The following is a 19,792-nucleotide window of genomic DNA, read 5'->3' as shown; positions in this document are numbered from 1 at the left end:
AATAAATAATAACATGGTATCATGGTGTCAACTTATTGTTCATCTGAAGCTTTATTTATTTAATTTTAAGACTTTGGCCCTAAACTTGGAAAGCGGTTTAGCTAACAAAATGTTTTCATGCTGAATAAGGAAAACTTTAGGTTTTCCATTCAAGAAAGAGAGTTAACGTCAACTCTAAATGAGTTACTGTGACATAACAGACTGTGCAGAGGTAGGAAGTCAGGAGATACAAATCCTCGAAAAAGTAGGGGACTTTTTTTTTTTTGAAAGAGGTTTACTGCTCATGTTTCATGAGATGTCTTGGATGTTTTTCATCCTCTATAATGACAGTAAACTGTTTTTATACTAAACTTGGTTGTATGACAACTTAGATGGTTTATACTAGACAGTATGAATTTAGTGTAATGGTGGAATTCAGTGAATGAATAAGCATCAATTAAAAATCTTACTAATCTCTGCTACATTTTATGTAACCTAGCTATAACCATAAACACCACAGCCACTGTGCACCAGTCCAACTCACTGTTCTTTACTGTAAATCCATCTCACAGTACAGCAAACAAACCATTTTATCCTCCACTAGCCTGCAGAATATTGTCATGCAACCTTTAAATAACACAGTTAGTCTGCCTCAGTTTGTTTTGCAGCAGGTTTCACAATATGCATAAATATAACTTCATAACATATATATAGATCCAATATCTGATTTTAAAAAAGATCATATTGCATGTAAGGTTTACATTCCCAGTTTATTAAATACCACTGAGCAGCCCTTACCTTTTACTCTAACCTCCCTTCATCCTCTACTGTCTGTCTTTCTTATCTTCTCATCTCTGAGTGAACTGAGCTCTCTTTCTTTTCTCTCCCTGTGAAATACAGCAGCTAAGCCTTCAGCTAGCAAACACACAAACAGTTTGTGCTGTTTGTTGCATTTGGGTTGCATTTGCCACTTAAAAAAAATGTTACTCCCTTTATGGTTGCTGAGTAGGGCTATACTGAAGTACCACACTATGATGCTATAAATTATGCATAAATTAATACTAATGGCACTCCAAAAATCTATAGTCTCCATCTTTATAATGCTGTGACTTTGTGGACAGTTTCCTTGCATAGCAAACATTTACTGTAGATTACTTTAGCAATCATTGTTCAAATAAAAATGATCTCTATAAAGCTTTACACACAGAACAAACTCATCAAGGATCAATCATTTGTTTTGTTGTTTTTGGTCACACAGATGGAAAAATGACAGTTGAAGTTGGATTTTGGAAACAATCTGTTCTGTCTGGTGTTGGACTGTCTTTGTTTTTTTGCATTTTTTGCACATTGTATTCTATGTAGTCCTGTGTTGATTGTCTGTTATAGGTCATTTGTTGCACCATGGTCTTGGAGGAATGCTGTGTCGTTTCACTGTGTACTGTACCACTGCACATGGTTGGGATGGCAATAAAGCCATTGACTTGACATTTAAGTGAAGATGAGACTGAAAAGATTTGAAACATGAAGGCTTGAAAACGTATATAATGAAAGCTAATCAAAATGACTCTTTCCTGCCCTCCTGTTTAAATATCATGGTAGGCATTGACATATATTATATTAAAAAATATTACTTGGTCCACTAGATTACTCATTGCCATGGTGAATTGTTTGTGACAAGTTGATTGAATTTACTCTGATCAGCTCTTCTGAAACTGAAAATGCCAATCTCAGAGTTAACCAACTCAGAATTAATTTTTTAACTCTGTTTGTTGAACATGCCTCCTGGAATAGGGCGCTTTGATTTTTAAAAAATATATATTTTGATATATAAAACCATATACTTTCTTTTTAGTTTCTAGATTTAATGCTTCCTTCCAAGTTTTAGAAAATGACAATTTCACCATCAAAGCCTCAAGTGTTGCCTTCAGATTGCAACAGGTCAGTCATAGACAGCAATTAAAAGATCACTTTCTGCACAGAGAATGATAAAAGTTATTTGGCTTAACTACGGGTGATGGAGCTGCTGTTTCTTGAGAGGATTAGAGGAAAATTGAGGAGATTAAGGGATGATAATGATGCCCAACTCTGATCTATTCTGTGGGATTATGGAAATGAAGCGGTTTAAGATGTTTCCTTTCAGCTCAGCCTCATTTTTTTACTCTTCATTTTCTTCCAGATAGTTCTTGCAGCCTTATTTTCATTACAAGTGACACAACAGACTCAACACCGCATTTACTACTTAATGAAAACTTGAAAGCAGCGAGGTTCTAAGGGGTAGGTGGGTGTAAATGAGAGGCCAACTATAATTTGGCCATTTGGCTCTCAACAAAATTTAGTGGTGGGTACCTGTTACCAAACCTCTACCTCCCAACTAAATCAACTTTGGCAGCTTGGGTTCAAGTTTCCTTTACTACAGTCAGACTGTCTAAGCAGTACTATGTACATGAAAAATAAAATGCAAGGGAAGTTGGAGGCTTGATGTGGTGCTAAAACAAGATTGTCATTAATTAATTAATTAATTAAAAAAATCAGTGACCTGCAGCTATAAACCCTATATGCAACTGAAGTAGTTCAATTTGATACTATCAGTGTTAACCTACTGCAAAAAAGTTAGGAGCACTGTGATGCATCACTTTTTCTTTAAACACTGTGCAAGCATTTAGCAACAGAGGAGACCAACTGCTGTAATTGACTTTTTTTATTTTTTTTAATTCTTGCCTGATACATACATAGGCACTTGCCCCGCGATGGATGGATGGATGGATGGTATATACAACAAAGTGGGAGAAGAAGAGTCAAATGGCAATGAGTATTAGACCCAAAAGGTTGATTCTGTTCATCTGGACGTAGCTTTTCCAATGAGAGAAATGTTTTGTCATTCATCCTAATGAATGACAAAACATTTAACATTTTGTCATTCATGAGTGGGCTACGTCCAGATGAACAGAATCGACCTTTTGAGATTTACTTCCCTGGATGATTGAGCATGAATCAAGGCAATGAGCATTAGAGGGGCTCAACCACTCGCAGAAGAAAAATATATGAATGAAAAGATGCAAACTGCATCCTGTTATATTTTCTCTTCTGTCTACAGTAAAAGCCAACAGCTTTCATCCTCATTTTCACTACCACTCAGCAGGATTTCTGGGCAGCTGACATAGACGGGATATAGTTGTTTATGTCTTTATCATGAGCCCATAAGCAGACAGTCACACACTGAATCATGGCCTGGAGCAAGTGGAACAACATGGCAGGTTTTAAACCTCTTACTTCATTCCTCTCTGCAGGTTTATTTATAGTCATCTGCTTCCTTAAGCATCTAAAATGTCCTGAAGCAGCTGACATAACACACACTTTAATACCAATACTGTTTATTTTTTAAAGTCTCTATTTTTTGTGTGCCCAGCGCTGACTTACTAGCAGCAAAATGCTCTTAGTCCGACACTAAAGCCTTGCTGACAGCGGGAGGATTTGATGCTGCGGCTTGCACTCAGCAGACAACAATCCAATCAGTTTCTGGTTGGTAATCAAAACTCTATGAATCTGCAACTAAACAGTACTTGCTATCAAATGCTACCATGGCTTTGTTTATGAACAGGGAAGCATCTTGAGGTGACTGTTGTTGTGACTTGGTGCTATGTAAATAAAATGCAGTTGTACTGTGGGTTTGTAAGCTTATTTTGGGGCTCCTACTTTATCTATTCCATGCAAACCTGCTGTTGAAAGCTGTTGTTATGGGAGATATATCTTTCTAGTCCCTATCCCTACTTTCACTGCAGTATTTTATATCACCACATTTTTCTAAGATCTTTAGGGCTGAGTACAGTAGTCTCTGTTTTATCTGCATTTAGAAGCCGGAATTTAAAGGTCATCCAGGTATTTATGTCTATTAGACATTCCTGCAGTTTGACTAATTGGAAAACATTCTAGGTTTTGGCAACTCTATTCTGAAAAACCTGAAGCTAGAGACACAAGCAACCCCAAATCATTGTTGATTGTCTTCCAGAGGAGACACTGAAGGAACTCTGAAACACTGCCAGGGATAACGTACGGTTGCACTGTAACCTTGGTTCTCTGACTGAGAGACTATCTCTCCACTCCGTTACATATTCCATATGTATGGGGTAACTCTTTAAGACACCCTGTGAAGAGACAGTGCAACCGAAACCCCAGCGTGAAAGTGTACAAAACGAACAATGTACAAATGTACATATCAAGGGCATAGATTTGGTTTTGGCATTGGTGGGGACGGCTGATTCAACCACCGAACCCTGCCCTGTTTCTTTTTTTTTTCCTTTTTGTCTTTGCTTCTTGATAATAAAAAAAAGGAGAAATATACTTGCCTACATATGATATTCTACATGCTTTTAAACCATTTAAAATAACAATTCATAGTTTTATATCTGAATTATATAATGTTAAATTACAAAATACATGCAGTCACACATGTGCACCACCAAGTCATCATCCAATTTCACCTGTGATCTTGTATCACCATTACTCTCTGAGCTTTGTGTTGGTTCTTCTGTCACCTGACAAATAGGACATACATGACAATAAGAATAAAATGTGGAGCTGCTTCAGTGTTTCTGTCAAATTGTGCAGATCTTGACTCGTCAGTAATGTTTGTAGGGTGAGTGCATTGTTAGAACAATTTGTGCAAACTGCACTACAACGTGGAATATTTGCAAAATAATGACTAACTCGTGATATTTTGTCTCAAAAATTAACCCTATGAATATGTCAGTACCATTAGGATGAAATTATTGTTTCACCAACATTTTAACGTTAGACATATAATTCTAACAGCCTCTGTAAACTAATATCCTGGCTTGCTCGAGGCTGCCGTTTTCTCTGACAGTTTCAATCAAAATTAGAAATGCTACTCTGGGAGACTGAGATAACGAGTGCTGCCTGTTGTGCTGTTAGTTTCCCAAACACGTTATTCATGGTTACATACAATTTTAGACTGATGTGGGCCAAAGCCTAGCATAGCCTGTGACGTTATTATGACGGACACATTTTATGAGTGAACTTGACTTTACAGGTTTCTTTGAAAAATACTTTCTTATGTCCAGGTTCTTCCTTTGTGCTGCCATCCTCCTCTCCTCCTTGCAGGTCCTCGCAGCGCAGGCTTGCCGCTGCTAACACTAAACAGAGCTCACTGAAAGGCCCAGCCAATCACATTGGCCATTTTTGTCACATGAGGTAGGACTCCGGTAGAGAACGTAACTCTTTCTGCACCGCTGGGTGAATGAGACGTTGACAGATTGTTTTTTTGTTTTGTTTTTATTGGTTTTGCTTTTCTTTACTCGAAGAGATCAAATTATTGGTGGGGACATGCCCCTTCCGTCCATGCCAAATCTACGCCCTTGGTACATATGTACACACCACCCTGGTCAAGGCCCCGCCAGATGCAAAGGCCGAGCTGGAGGGAGGAGGCATCAGTCTGCCAGACGCAAGACTGGCCTGAGTGACTCCCACAAGACACAAGGTCCACACCTAAACAGCCGCTCATGGTCAGCCTGCAAGACACTAGGCCAAGCGAACAGACAAAGGCTACCTCAGAGGGGCACCCACCACCTCCTCCCCAAAAGAGGGGCTGGCTGCCACATTCAAGCGGTAAAACCTATTAAAGGTGGTAGCCGAGGACCATGATTCCGCCACACCAATGGTAGAGAGAGAGGAGCCCCTCAACAAGAGGTGGCCACCCCATGGGATGAGTGGGCCCGCACTCCTGAGAGAAGGGGAACCCCTGCAGTGGCATAAACCTGCCGGGTTTAAAAGACTGCTTATTTTAGTTAATACTTTGATCTGAAATAAGATTAGTCTTTATCAATCAATTACGTCCCACATGTGTTTAAGGTGGTAGTAATTAAACCAGTATGTAAAAAGCCATCACTTGACCCATCTGTCTTAACTGTAGGTCAGCCTCCAATCTTCATTTTACTTTTAAAAATTCGTGAAAGAGTAGTTGTAAAACAGCTATCTGATCATCCGCAGATGAAAATAGTTTATCTGAAGAGATGGAGTCATGTTTCAGAGCTCATCATTACAAATTACCTTTTTATGGCCTCTGACAGTGGACTGATTTTTCTGCTCCTTCTGCTAGACTTTAGTGCAGTATTCAATACTATTGACCACAATATGTTATTACAGAGATTAGAGCATGCCATAGATACTGAAATTACTACACTGGAGTGGTTTGAATCATATCTGTCTAACAGACTCCAATCCAATTCAAAATCATTCTGATTCGGCACTATATAAATAAAAATGAACTGAATTGAATTAACTACAAGTGCCTTAGTATCTCACAAGCCACTCGGAAACATGATAAAAATTCATGAAGGTTAGCCACGTCCAAATATCTAAAAGAAGTGCTGAGTGGTCAGCTGAAGTGCAGGAATATGATCCAAGCCATCAACGCATACGCCCTACCTGTCATCTGATACCCAGCAGGAGTGATAAACTGGTTACAGGAGTAGACAGATACCACTGATGTCAAGACACAAACACTACTCACATTGAACTGAGACCTCCACCCTCAGTCCAGCATCCTGAAAGCAATTCATGATAACAAAAGGAGCAAAATTTTCACACAGGGCCAGGTGGGTTTAGACAGCTTGTTTCCTTTAATAAATGGCATTACTATTTAAAATAATTTTGTATGTGCTTGGGTTATCTTTGTCTAATATTCAAATTTGTTTGCAAATACTCACGTAATACCTAATATGCCATAACGAGATAGCTGTTCTTTTGTTTTTTGTTTTTTTGAAAAGATAAGATAAGATAAGATAACCTTTATTAGTCCCACACGTGGGAAATGACAACAACAAATAAAAAAATAAGGAAATGCAAAAAAAAGTAAGATGTCTTCATCAGTGATGTTTAGAAGTTCTTATAAATACTACATATTTCAGTGCTGTATTTTAATCTTCTTCTGATAAAAGCTTTGCTGAAAGCAACAGGAGTGAACCAGTCAGGGTCTTTGCTACATTTTAGCCCATTGGGAGATGCTCCGCGTCATACCTGGAAGGGGCGGAGCTGTTTTTCTAAAGATCCCGCGCTGTGCCGAACATGCAGAGAGTGCGTGAGAAACGCCTGGAGGAAGTAAGAGGCAACTGCGACTGTTGGAAAATTCAACACTGCGCTTTCTTTGCTGTGTTTTTAAAATGTGGGCACGAGCTGTGTTGTGCGCGGTGCTACTATCTGCGCTGTGTCCAGCGGGGAAGACGGAAGCCGAGAGGGACGAGAGAGAAGTGCAGGACTACCACAACTCCAACAGACTGGTAAATCCGAGTGTGGAATATTTACAATATCTAATATTTTAATACACACACACACATAAAGGTATTTTGTGATGAAAAGGGGGTTCATACGCTTTGCTTTAATAAAAGTTATATGTCTTTGGATACGATCTGAAATTTCTTCTGTTTAAGTATTTAACATATATACCTCTTCCAAATGTATGCTGGACAAACTTCTTATGCAGAACTGAACCTGTAGTATCAAAATAAAAGCACTCATTCTGTAGTGAAATCTCCATTAGTGTCAGCTTTTTTGATCAAATTTTGGAAACTGTAATAATAATAGGTGGCTAATGTTTTTCATTGCAACAATGAATTTGTAAAATGTAAATAAATTAGTAACTATTTGTTAATTGATGTATAACATTTCTGGTTGCATTATGAAGATTTGCTTATTTTTGTGTTTGACTGATTTGATTGCTCAGAGTTAAGAGGACATTTTCAGCATGAAAAGTATAAATGTATGAGGGTTGTGTTTTTTCATTCAATTAATCAAACAATAAATGAACATCAGATTAGTAAATAATGAAAATTAACCCAAAACATCTTCAGTTAATCTATTTATATTGGCACCAAACTCATAAAAGCTGTCAGGTTCCATGTTCTTCAGTGACACAGCGCAGCATGGTGATTTAAATTGGTTCAAATCTGATTCATCTCTTCTGTGAGTTTGCGCTTCAGCTTTCCCCAAAGCACAAATATATGCATGTTAAATTAATTGGCTATTTGAAATTGGCAATTGATGTGAGATAGACAAAGTGCTTGAAGTGTATAGAAAAGTGTAAATCTCTATATGAATGTATGGAGGGGGGGGGGGGGGGGGGGGGGATTTGTATGAATTTAGCAGATTATTAAAAAGCTGTTACTGTATTTCAAACCAGATGTCATATCGAACAGAAAAATGTAATCCTTTAGATCTGGCTGCCTAATTAGTCCACTCAATATCCTTTAGTTCCTATAACTGTACTGCTTCTAACTAAGGCAGTACAATTCTAAAAACATGAGCCATAAGACAAGTCAATAATGAGAAATATGTGGAATATCTTTTGCAAGAAATGCTGACAAGTGTCAAGCTGGAGACTTTTTTAATTCTTGTCTTCTTTTGCCTAAATTCAGTTAATACAATTGCTTATTGTTAGTTTTATTATTGACCAATTGATGTTTAAAGCCTTTGTCATAGATGGAGCAATGCTGTTGGACAGAAAATGACAGAATGGCTGGATGACAGTGACTGATGCACTAAAGTGTTCTCCTGTGTTTCCAGGCTTAATTTTGACCACACATTAGCTTCACGTCTGTTGTATTTTTGTTTTTCTCAGCTTGGTGCGCTGCATGAAGTGCTGGAGAGACTGCAAACCAAGAGAATTAATCCCTGGGAGAAGAAGTATGGACAGGTCCCCTCTGTGAGTCACTAACACTATACTCTGATTTAACACTTGTGACAAAAAATGTTTAAAACATTTATAATTTCTCTAAAAGTGTATAACATTCTAAACCTCAGTGCAAAGGTGCTCAAGAATAAAGGTATAACAAAAATGCAATGAAAAAAATCAAAAACAGCAACAGTGCACCAAAGCTGAAGCAGCATTTTACTGTTTTAATGATTAAAGGTATGATTCCCTCTAGAAAAGTGCTTTTCTCGGCATCAGAGATCGTCCTTGCTGTGCCTTTCTTTTTTTTTTCTGACAGCAGTTATGAATGACTTCTTTTGGACTGCAAGAAAGCATAAATTAGCAGAATGGTTGTGTTAACGTCTTAGTGATACTTTGTGAATTTTCATTCCATGAAGTCCAGAGTTTGATATTAAAAAGTTATTTGTGTTCACAGTGTGATCTTGGGGAATACTGTGCCATCAGGAAAGGATCTCGGATTGGGAAGATGTGCGACTGCCCCCGAGGAGCTTTCTGCAACTTCTTCCTCCTTAAGTGCTTATGAGCAAATTAAATCATGTCACAAAAGTTTATTTTAAATTGTAGATTTAACCTTTAGAATGGAATGAATCCTTTGTCAATTTTTATGTGAAAACATTTTTGTGCTGCATTAAAGGTGTTTTATCTTGCTTTTAAAAATGTTGTAGAGGTTTGTTTGTTTTTTTTAAATAAAGTACACAGACCTTCTCATAAGTTTTCATACATTGCAAGATGTGTATGTAAAATCCTGACTAATCAGGCAAAAGACAGGAACCCTGTTCAAGCTTGCAGTCCTTGTATCAACACACATATGTAGCATAAATGTAGCCTTTTGGGATCTGTGAGAAGTCATATTTCTTCTGATGATAAAAACCAGAGTCTTGACAAAAAGTGTTGAGGTCATGTAATTTCAAACTATTAATGTTAAACTTAATGAGAAAAAGTAGATCGTAGCACAAACGAAGCAGAAAAATCTTTGGATAGCTTTTCACCGTGTGTTTGTGACATAAACGTTTGACTTGCTTTTCTACAGGTCCTTTGACAGTTATTTTCCAGTCTCCTAACAGTGATGCCATCATGGCTGTCCCCATGATGGTGACCATAACCCAGGCTTAGAAGACACACAGCTATGCAAAATTTTCATTACCTATTTTTTCCCCTCTTTTGTCTAAAGCAGCTGTTTTCAGCCTGTATTGTTTTTACGCTTTTTCTACTCATTTTTGTCAAATCAGCTGCTCTGCTGCCAGTAGACTTTACCCTTTAACCTTTAATACTATCAGGACAAACGTAAAGTTATCATGACTGAAAAGGCTACATCAAATTATGTAACACATAAATATAACAGATTCGATGAAGTTTAAAAAAAAAGGCAATCCACCACAATTTGACAGGAAGCAGCACCTGATCAATGAGAACCATTATTTGTTAGTAAATGTAGAATGGGCTGTTTATTAAAAATGACTTTCAATTGTGTGTCAAAACAATGAAACCAAAGGACAAACATGTTCCTAATATTAAGCAGCCTTGTGTGGCCTCTTCTGTTCCTCCACATAATTACTGGCATGACTCAGTTTAAAAGCATCAAATTTACATACATAATTGTATTTTCAGCCAATAATTGATGGGGTTTATTTAGTTTCACCCAACTGGTCCTACACTTATGAGAAAAGGATAACTTAACACCTCAAGTTTGGAGAGGGAAAACACATAAAACGGATGTCCACAAATCATCAGTCCTACAGCAGAGCTCTTTGTCCCAAATGGATTTTATTGGGAAGATACTGTACAGAGCTTAGACTCCTCGGGGCTGCTTGAAGTTCATGCCGACAGTAGGTTGGGTGACCTGCAGGTTGGACAGGCTGCCAAAATCCTGAGGGACATAAACAAGACACTGGTTTAAGAACTGATCTGAAAGGAGGTGACTGCAACTCAATATCAACTCAATACTCAATGTCTGAGAGCACCAGGGTCTGACAGGAACAGACAGTCCAGCAAACACAGGGAAGGCTCACATGTTTATATGCCTGTAGTTAATAAATGACCTGGCAACAAAGGCGCCATGATCACCTTTCGATACAGGCTCAAGGGAAATGCAAAAGCAACAGCAAAGTTACACAGCTAGCTGTCTGCGTCTTCTTGATGGAATGGTCCTTCAAATATTTTGGCCTGCTGTGTAGCACGACTACCCGGCTGGTTTGTACTTCAGCTGTGGTGAGTACATTTATATTCACTTATTACCAGGCATGTGTGGCTGCACCAGCATAAACACTCATGGTTTTTTTTTAAATGCTGTGTCCTGAAATAAATACGTGATGTGAAGGTTTTAATATAGTGATGTTAAACAAAATGGGTGGGGGATCTAAAAGCATCACATGAACAACAACACACTTGACAAAAACTGCCAAAATCAGTGTGAAAAACTAAGTACACCCCCATGATTCCCAATCAGGTTGAGGTTTGAACTTTGACTAGGCCATAGTTCCCTTCTTTCGCTGCATCTCTGTTGGAGATTTGCCCCTGTCCCGTTTCCTGACCAAAGCTGATCATTTTGATATACAGAGTACAACAAGACGTCCTGTGGCTGCAAAAGCAGCTCATATCACTGGTCTCCTCTGTCCATGGGGCGTAGTTTTAGAAGTGTGTGGTTTATCAAAGCCAAGTAAAAGCATTTGTTGATAAATGACCGAAAAGAGAAATCACTACCTTCATCTGTTACACATTTACCGATTTATTTCAGCATCGTGTAATTATTTGTCTTCAAACAACAGGCCTAACACAGTTCCCTTGTACATTTTAAGTAGTAATACTATTTTTACTTCATAACAGTGAAAAACTTATTGTTAAAATTATTTAACATGAACACTTAAATTTATCATGTAAACATGCCAGATTTAGCCAGAGAGACTCATTTTCATCTGCAATCCCTGGAAGGCTGATGGTGTTTACAGACAGAACAGAGCGTTTGTCCTGGAAGTCCTTCAGTATTTTTTAATTATACTGCTATCAATTTTAACATTTACATGCTATCTGAGGCCCGTGGAATCTAAGGTGCAGGGTTTGTTTGGTTTTTCAGTTTATCTGAACACTGCATTGTCTGACATTGGGCTGAATTTGCTGGGGTGTCCACTCCCAAGAAGGTCGGCAACTGTCTTGAATTAGAAACCGCTTTAGTTACCAAATACATGTGCACGTGCATGGAACTGGATTTGGGCTATTTCTTTGCCTGTAGTGTACATAACAGAGTAGACAACAGCACATATAGCATACTTATATGTGTTTAAAAAAAAAGAGGAAAAAACACATGTCCCATTATCTAATTTTTTTTCTGTCTACGACATTTCAAAACAAGTTTTAAGGGCATGCTGCACTTTGACTCTCTGGTTTGAGTGGCTGTTTTTAAAAGCTCCCTTCTTGCTGCTGGAATCGGACCGTTACAAGCTCAGGTTGATTCTAGTAAAATCCTTTACCTGGAAATTCTGCCATTTAAAAGCTGAACACAGGGACAGAGGCAAATATGTCCCAACAAACTGATTTCAGCCATTTAAATGCTTCTGTGCTTTAAATAAAATCTTCTGGTTTAAAAGGCCTGAACAGCAACCTCCACTCTGACAGTAACACTGGTTACACAACAACTGCCAGTTTTAATGAAACACTAAAAGTGTTCTGAAGTTTTCAAACCCTCTGGTTCCTCTGAAGGCGATTCGTGACCTCCCTTGATGTTGCTTGATGAGATGTGCCTTCCTACAACTCCTCTCTAGAACTACACAAACTAAAGAGCTCCACTGGCTGGATACAATTCAACACTCAAACTCCATTAACTCCAACCATTTTTTTTTATTTCCCAACTCAAGACCAATTGCTGTTATGATTAACAAGATTAGATGCCTGTGTCTGATCTAAGTCATTCCACCATTAAACATCTAACAAATCAGCTTCTTATTTCTGTCATTACCTTTGTGAGCCTGTTGCTTTTACATCTTTTTATTTTCATTTGTAGTTGGAACATGCCTTTAATTCTAAGATTTATGTCTGATCACATAATTTTTCAGTAGTTTGTTTTTGTGTTTAAAACACGGCACACAGAGGATTCAATTTGTGAGAGGATTTGTTTACAGTATAACAGACCCTTTATTTTAATCAGTTAATACATTAACCGCTAAGCCCCAGCAGAGTAAGATGAAAGTAAGTACCGCAAAAACTGTACTTGTTCTGTCCTGTTACAGAAAGACTTACCAGCAGCTTCAGCATCTCCTTGGTGTCGGGATCAACTTCAATCAGCTCCTGGTCCAAAGCAGACACCTGGACAGATAAACACACAGGAATCACATTAGCCATCACTACATTCTTCATTTCCGGTTAATACTTGTACTACATATCGTACTGTGTATGACTGTGTACGTGACAAATAAAATTTGAATTTGAATTTATCTCACACCTCAGTTATTTCCACAGTTGCAAAGTAACACCATATTATTTTGCTTACTTATATCCATCTGTTGTGTTTAAAAAAATTGTACGAGTGCACAAAAAGAACAGAAAGTCCTTCAAAACTCAAGAAAATTTGTATGTGTTGTTTTTTTCTGCATTGTGAATCACCTGCCTACAGACCATAATCACAAAACAACTGGTAGAAAGAAAGGTGTTCGGTTCAGGCAGACTACCAGGACACAAAAAACACATAACAGGCACAATTTGGTTTAATGTGTCCAAAAGCCCCATCAGGGCTGGACACTCGACTGTTCCAGCTCCTGACCATGTTTGCACTTCTGAGATCACCTGTGGATAAACTGGTTGAAGCAAACACTCACAAATATATAGCTCTGTCTTGCAGCCAGTAACAAAATGTATGAAGCCAGTGATACAAAACTACAGTTTTATTCAAATTTGCAACGTAGATGCACGCATACTGAAATATTGGCACACTACAATGCAGACTTTTTTTATTTGCCTTTTTTTATTTTATTTTCTACTTTGTACATTCTCTGCTACTACTCTGCTCTATTACTGTTAAGCTCAACTATTTCTCCAATAGATGAAACAAATCAAAACCCAAACGCCAGATGGAGTGAAGAAACTTTCTAATCCTAATCAAATGTTAATGGGTAAAAAGGAAATCAACAGCTTCAAACACAAACAGATAGGGATGCTATAAAACATGGATGTAGATTCCAGGATAGGGAAGATTAAGCCAATGTGGAAATATCGCCAACCTGCATTCTATCTGAGAGCCACCAGATGGCATAAGCTGTGGTTGCAAAGAGGCTCCAGATTCTAAAGAATCCTTTTATCTTGGCCTCTGTCCTGTGGAGTTTATGGTCTTAGTCTCTTACTCTGTATTACAATAAATAAAAGAAACGGTCTGCAGTGTTCACGCAGAGCAACTTTCAAGTGTCTTTCTTTTACTGCCTTCAACAGGCATCGTTACATATGTCTGGAAAAATGTTTGTTTAGAAATTAGAATAATTGTATTACTCTAGAGTGATTGTTGCAAACAGATTGAATTTAAGTGCCAATTTGATTCGCACAATCCAAAACTGATTCCATCTTATTGCCATTTTATCCCCATCTTGATGCACTAATATTCCTTCGAAAACAGAACCTGACTGGGAGTGATCTCAGACCTGATAATATTTTTAAAGGGACCAATTCAAAGGCAGGAAAATCACGAGTTGATTGGTCATGGTCACAATAATTATGGTTGTGCCGTAGTTTCCAACCACTGGTATCCCTAGTGCAACTGTAGCCTTACAGGCTTGTGGGATGAGTTTTGTGCAGCATGTTGAGGTGCCTGGAACAATAATTGAGATCCATCATACAGTTTACATGCAACACATTAATATTTATAAATGTGAAACAGTTTGATGTTTTACACAATTAAATGTCAAATTTAGAAATCCATGAGTTTAAAAGTGCAATTAAATTGATCTTCAGAAAAATTACTTATTAAAATGTACTCATTCCACTCCTTTACCCAAAATAATATCCAAGCTTTTGCTTTATTTCTTAACATTTGTTTAAAAAAAATAAATGTGCCAAATTTGCCAAAAGAAAAGAAGTTTACTAAGGTAAACTGGAGCAGTTGGCAATTATAACGACAATACTGTAACACTACAGCCATATTTTCTTTAAAAAAAAAAAAAGTCAGTGGTTCCCCTCAAAGCTGTGTATTTGTAGTTTTAATTGTGAAGACTTAGCACAATTTAACCCCACATTTCACAATAACTAAAATTGTTTCAAAAACACTCTTAAAAACAGACTTATGTTTTAGGCTAATAATGCACAGATTTGGCTATTATTCTGTGCCTGACCCATTTAATCAATCACATAAGCTACCAGACCTCAGTATCAATGGCCTGCTGATGCACTCTTGATGCTTTTCAGCTCTATATTGCAGCAAATAAATCCACACATTCACAAATAAAAATAATGGGGACAAACAGTGATCTGTGCACTCTGCTGACACCCTTCTTCATCTGTATGCACAATGAAAATTACTGATGCAGCAATTTAGCCATTCATTCTTCACTTTTTATCTAGTTGTATATTGCTGTAATATTGTATGATTACAATAGACTTGCCCAGCACATGAACCCTGTAGTACCATGTACGTTTAGTTACGTGACCACTTGTGGATCAGGCTCAAACTTCAGTCAACAATCAGCAGATCGTTCAGCACTAGGGCTGGGCCATATTATACCGTTCACGGTAATACCGGTATAATGTTAGGCAACTATAGGAAAATGAAATATCGCGATAGAATATGAGTAAAACGAGCATGCGCAGAGCCTTTGTTTTCATACGCACATGGCCGATTGTTGAGTGAAACAGATGAACCAGAATTGGTTTGTAAAAATGGTGCAACTTCAGTGATGTGGAACTGGTTTGGTGTTTGTCCGTCAGATACACAACAAAGCACATTTTTTTGCAGAACATGCAAGCGGCCGTCGTTATTGTCGTATTTGTCGGACTAAGATGCTCTTAAATCTGGGAGTAATCTGGGTCCTAAACTCCGTATACTTCAGGTCAAACGAACACTGCAGCATCACTGAGAGTTAAAAACTGTCTAAATTCTTTCATCTTTAATAAAACGATCAGCATTGCTGCTTTACCAGGTGTAACTATGAAGTTTAACTTCCAGGCATCCATGAAAACAAAATTTATTACATTTAACGGAGTTAGAAGTTAGCAGGAAGCTAGCGGAAGTTAGCTCGCTAGTTTCGCTAGTTACCTAAGCATGATATAGCATGTTCTGACTGAGAGATTTCTGAAAAAATTCAAACGTACAGCTCTGCTATCACTTCCAACATAAATGAAGACAGGAAACTAAACAGCAGTGACGCTTCAGTCAGGAGAACAACTGAGATAATTCATCCACAATACGAGGTTAGTCATTAATATACTGCAACAACACGGGAATAGAGCAGCTGCCAGAGAATTCAACATTAATGAATCAAAGGTACAGAAGTGGAGGAAGCAAGAAGAATGAGTTTAATAAAGTTTGATTTATCTGACTGCTTTGTTTCACTTAATGTGCCTTATAATCCCGTGCGCCTTATGGTCCGAAAAATACGTACTGCACACTGCAGTTTAATGTTGCAAAGCACCTCTTTTTAACTTCAGTGGATATTATACATGGTTATGCTCAGGATATGTCAGCCCATTTCTACTGGAAATGCCTTTTGGTTAAACTTTCAGCAAGGAATTTGCATTTGCACCGTTACATTTTTATAAAGCTTTAATGTACATAAAAAACAGCTTCTTGTTTAAGTGAAAATAAATGATAGGTTGTCTTTTTGCGCTAGTAATGTTGTGGAGTTGTATTTTGTCTCGCATCAATTATATCGTCAGTTATATCGTTATCGCAAATTTTCAAATATATATCGTGATAAATATTTTTGGCCATATCGCCCTGCTCTATTCAGCACCTCTCACCACAACATTTACAAACACATCTATGGCAAAATTAAAAAAAGATACAACAGGAACTATACTAATGGTCCCAGTGGTTCCGGTAGCATGCTACCAGAATCAACAAGTTTTACAAGAGCAGATTCACTGCTTTTACCCGGTCTGGTATAACCAACACAGTGATGCGTTCACTGACCTCTGGTACATAGTTGTCTCTCCTCTCTCTCTCTTCCTCCTGCAGTTTGATGGAGATTCCTCTGACTGGACCCCTCTGAATCCTCTTCATCAGATGTGTTACATACCTACAAGTGGAGCAACGCACACAAAGTTGTCATCACATGGAACTGCCATGATAATACCATAGAAATTTGTACATATTATAGAAATGTCATGTAGGGACATGGTTACTATAGCAACACCATATGTTAAGATTCCCAAATGCATCGAGACAAGCCTGGGCTTGTCTGAGACCAAGAGCCAGGTGCCAAGGCACCAGTATACCCTCCATACTGGTTGCTTTGCTGCCGCAACATCATTACAGTCACTTCTATTTGTGCCATATAAGCACTGATATAGAAAGAGAAGAAATCAAAACCAGAAGCAAAGACACTGCCCAGTGTTTTTTTCCCCTCTCACAAACTCAGGTTTTCAAACTGTGCAACATCTCCCTCATACATCTGTGAATCTCTACGCTTCTGTAGTGAATACCATTAAAATGGCGGTAAAAACGGACACGATCATATCCTGGTGTCTTCAATCCGGCTGCAGCAGCCACGGTGCAACACGCCAGGCTACAAAAATAGATAACTGTAGGTGGTGTATGACACAAAAACGGCAGCCCACACCAACAGTTATGACCTTTTTTTTTTTTGCACGTGGTGAGCATACAAACATCACCAGTCTCTGATGATGTATTTTCATGAAATACCACTATAATTTTGAGGCTTTTTAAACCCACCTCTAATCTAAAAACACTGATGGTTTTGGAGTGTGTTTTGGTACAAAAGTGACTTAAAAAAATGATGAAATAAATGCTAACTCTGCTGCGAACTCAGATTCCACACCACAGGCCTTCCATCAATATCTGCCTACTTAACAGAAAAATGTATTTATTTAATTAATGTCTACCATCCCAGGAATTGTTTGCATGTCTTAGAGCACCAGGGTCTGATAGGAATTGGCAGTCCTTCAAACACGGGAAAGGCTCAAAGGTTTATCTTCCTGTAATTTTTAATGACCAGGCAACATAGACGCCATGATCACCTTTCGATACAGGATGGCAGATAAGCAAGACAAATTTGTGGTTGTGGGCTCCACTTTGCAATAGACAACTCACCCAGCGATCTTGTTGCGGAGCTTCTTGCTGGGGATGATGGCTATTTCTTCGCACACCCTCTTGTTGGTGTGGAAGTCATTTCCCAGCCGGGTGTAGTATTTTTCGATGATGACCCTGGCAGCCTTTTTCACCGTCTTGGTCCTGACTCGTCCCTGCATGAAGAGAACACGTTTACTCGTTACTCCTAGCATTTGGGTAAACTATCGGAACAGTCATTCTGGCACCATTTCTTTAAAAAACATCCGTTTGCCACCATGAGTGGGATCTAAATCCTATTTTAGGCCTGGCCAATCTGCAGGCAACTCCCTACCTGCAGGCTGACCAGGTCAAAGCTGTGGCTGTCCTTGATGTTATATGGCTGATTTTGCACACAACCTCCATTTCCATCATCTTGGACTGTACCAGGCAATGCTAGTCCTTGTTCTGCTCTGCAACGTCAGTGAGCTCCGTGTAGAAGCACATTAAGCAGTTTTCCTCCTGCTGCAGGTTCTGGCTGGAGCGGTCCTCCTGATCACAGTGGGTCTCCTGCACAGCAGAACAAGGACTAAAGGCATCAGCTGCTGCCCAAAATGGTAGAGTTGGAGTCCATCTGACTGGAAGATTACACTAAATGAACAAGCGGCTAAATGAATTCCTGGACGAATACACCGTAGACATAAAGAACCAATTTTACAAATAGGATGAAGAGGCCGAGGTAAACGTACCAACATCCCAAAGTAGTATTGAATTGAATAAGGTTTGTGAATTATTATTATTGATAGCACCATCTATATTTGTTTCTTAGAGCCTTATGTGAGCCTGTGCTAATTTTGTTAGTTTTATCTTGTTACTGTTTAATATTATACATTTTTGCCTCTGGGTTGCTCTAACTTCCTTGGAATAAAGTTTACCCTTAAACTTGTGTGTCAGACGTTGTTTTTGGATTAATGTGGTGAAGTTTTGTCGCGCCACATAACATCTTCAGTATTCTGAAATCACTTGACCGAAGCACTGTGCGGCTGAAGACAAGCTCCCAACTAGATCAGGGACTGCAGCCTCCAGAGCAGCATTAGCTTCCTCAACGACACACAAGCTAACACCTGAGTTGGCCACCAAGCTAAGGTGAGCTATACTTTTCGGCAATTTAACCATTTTAACGGTTCGCGAACAAACAAATACCGCCTAGGTTGTTCTGTCAGTCCTCTCGATATTAACCGATAAAAACCCGAACAAGCATCGCGGCTCATTCAGCCGGTCGCTCCGTCAGCAGCAGCGTTACAGAAGCGCCGATAAAAAGTCGCGTTCGTATCATCTAACGTCAATACAGCGGCCACAAGGAAAGATTATTGATCTGCTGCTTATTGGTAAGGTTAAACGGAATACAAAACATTTTAAACGACAGGATTAGAACAGATAGTGTAGGTAGTCATATAAAAAACACCCACCATGTTGGATCGGCCCTGGTAAAAGAGAACAAGCACACTTCCGGTGGAAGCTTGAATCCTCGGGCGGAAGTTGAAAACAGAAACGTTCTGTCCCTGCAGCGACCCCTCCGACCGTAAGCTAAACAACAACCTCCAACATGCACGTCTCTACAACAGACAAAAAACGCTTTCTTAAAATTTTGTGTTGTTTACCAGCTTTTCTCCTCACTGCCCTGCCATGCTGTTTGTAAGTCAGAAATTTTCAGCGTGTGATCTTGAAGATGTTTCCATATATGAAAGAGAAATATGCATCTACAGGCGAAACAGAAAGTAATAGAAGAGAAAATGAGGAGACCTCAACTGTTTCTTTGACACTTGGTTTGATAAACTTACTACGTTAATGAAAGCGGTAAAATGGTGGGAAAAATCACAAGACCACAAGGCCAA

At 38.6% G+C, this 19,792-nt stretch overlaps 2 protein-coding genes and 2 non-coding genes across 4 annotated transcripts; 1 reads left to right on the top strand and 3 right to left on the bottom strand.

Annotated features, from left to right (window-relative positions):
- Positions 1 to 7,054: 7,054 nt before the first annotated feature.
- Positions 7,055 to 9,599, top strand: LOC146705191 (niq CART3-like). Its single transcript, XM_085462780.1, has 3 exons — positions 7,055 to 7,271; positions 8,609 to 8,692; positions 9,117 to 9,599. Exons 1-3 carry the CDS (start codon positions 7,155 to 7,157, stop codon positions 9,222 to 9,224), a joined length of 309 nt encoding a protein of 102 aa, XP_085318906.1. The 5' UTR covers positions 7,055 to 7,154; the 3' UTR covers positions 9,225 to 9,599.
- A 528-nt stretch (positions 9,600 to 10,127) lies between these two features.
- LOC146705188 (small ribosomal subunit protein eS17) lies at positions 10,128 to 18,100 on the bottom strand. Its single transcript, XM_085462779.1, has 4 exons — positions 17,943 to 18,100; positions 16,803 to 16,908; positions 12,932 to 12,997; positions 10,128 to 10,568 (listed from the first exon to the last, which is right to left on the bottom strand). The coding sequence occupies exons 1-4, from the start codon at positions 18,098 to 18,100 to the stop codon at positions 10,491 to 10,493; spliced, it is 408 nt and encodes a 135-aa protein (XP_085318905.1). The 3' UTR covers positions 10,128 to 10,490.
- Positions 10,650 to 10,779, bottom strand: LOC146705190 (small nucleolar RNA SNORA71). The gene has a single exon (XR_014921798.1). It is a non-coding gene; the product is annotated as a small nucleolar RNA SNORA71 (small nucleolar RNA).
- On the bottom strand, positions 17,755 to 17,883 carry LOC146705189 (small nucleolar RNA SNORA71). The gene has a single exon (XR_014921797.1). It is a non-coding gene; the product is annotated as a small nucleolar RNA SNORA71 (small nucleolar RNA).
- Positions 18,101 to 19,792: the final 1,692 nt, after the last annotated feature.

The sequence above is a fragment of the Copadichromis virginalis genome, linkage group LG7, assembly GCF_057382275.1.
Source record: "Copadichromis virginalis isolate Kocher_CV1m ecotype Utaka linkage group LG7, C_Virginalis_male_GT1.1, whole genome shotgun sequence".
NCBI lineage: Eukaryota > Metazoa > Chordata > Actinopteri > Cichliformes > Cichlidae > Copadichromis > Copadichromis virginalis.
This window is presented reverse-complemented; position numbering and strand designations above follow the sequence as displayed.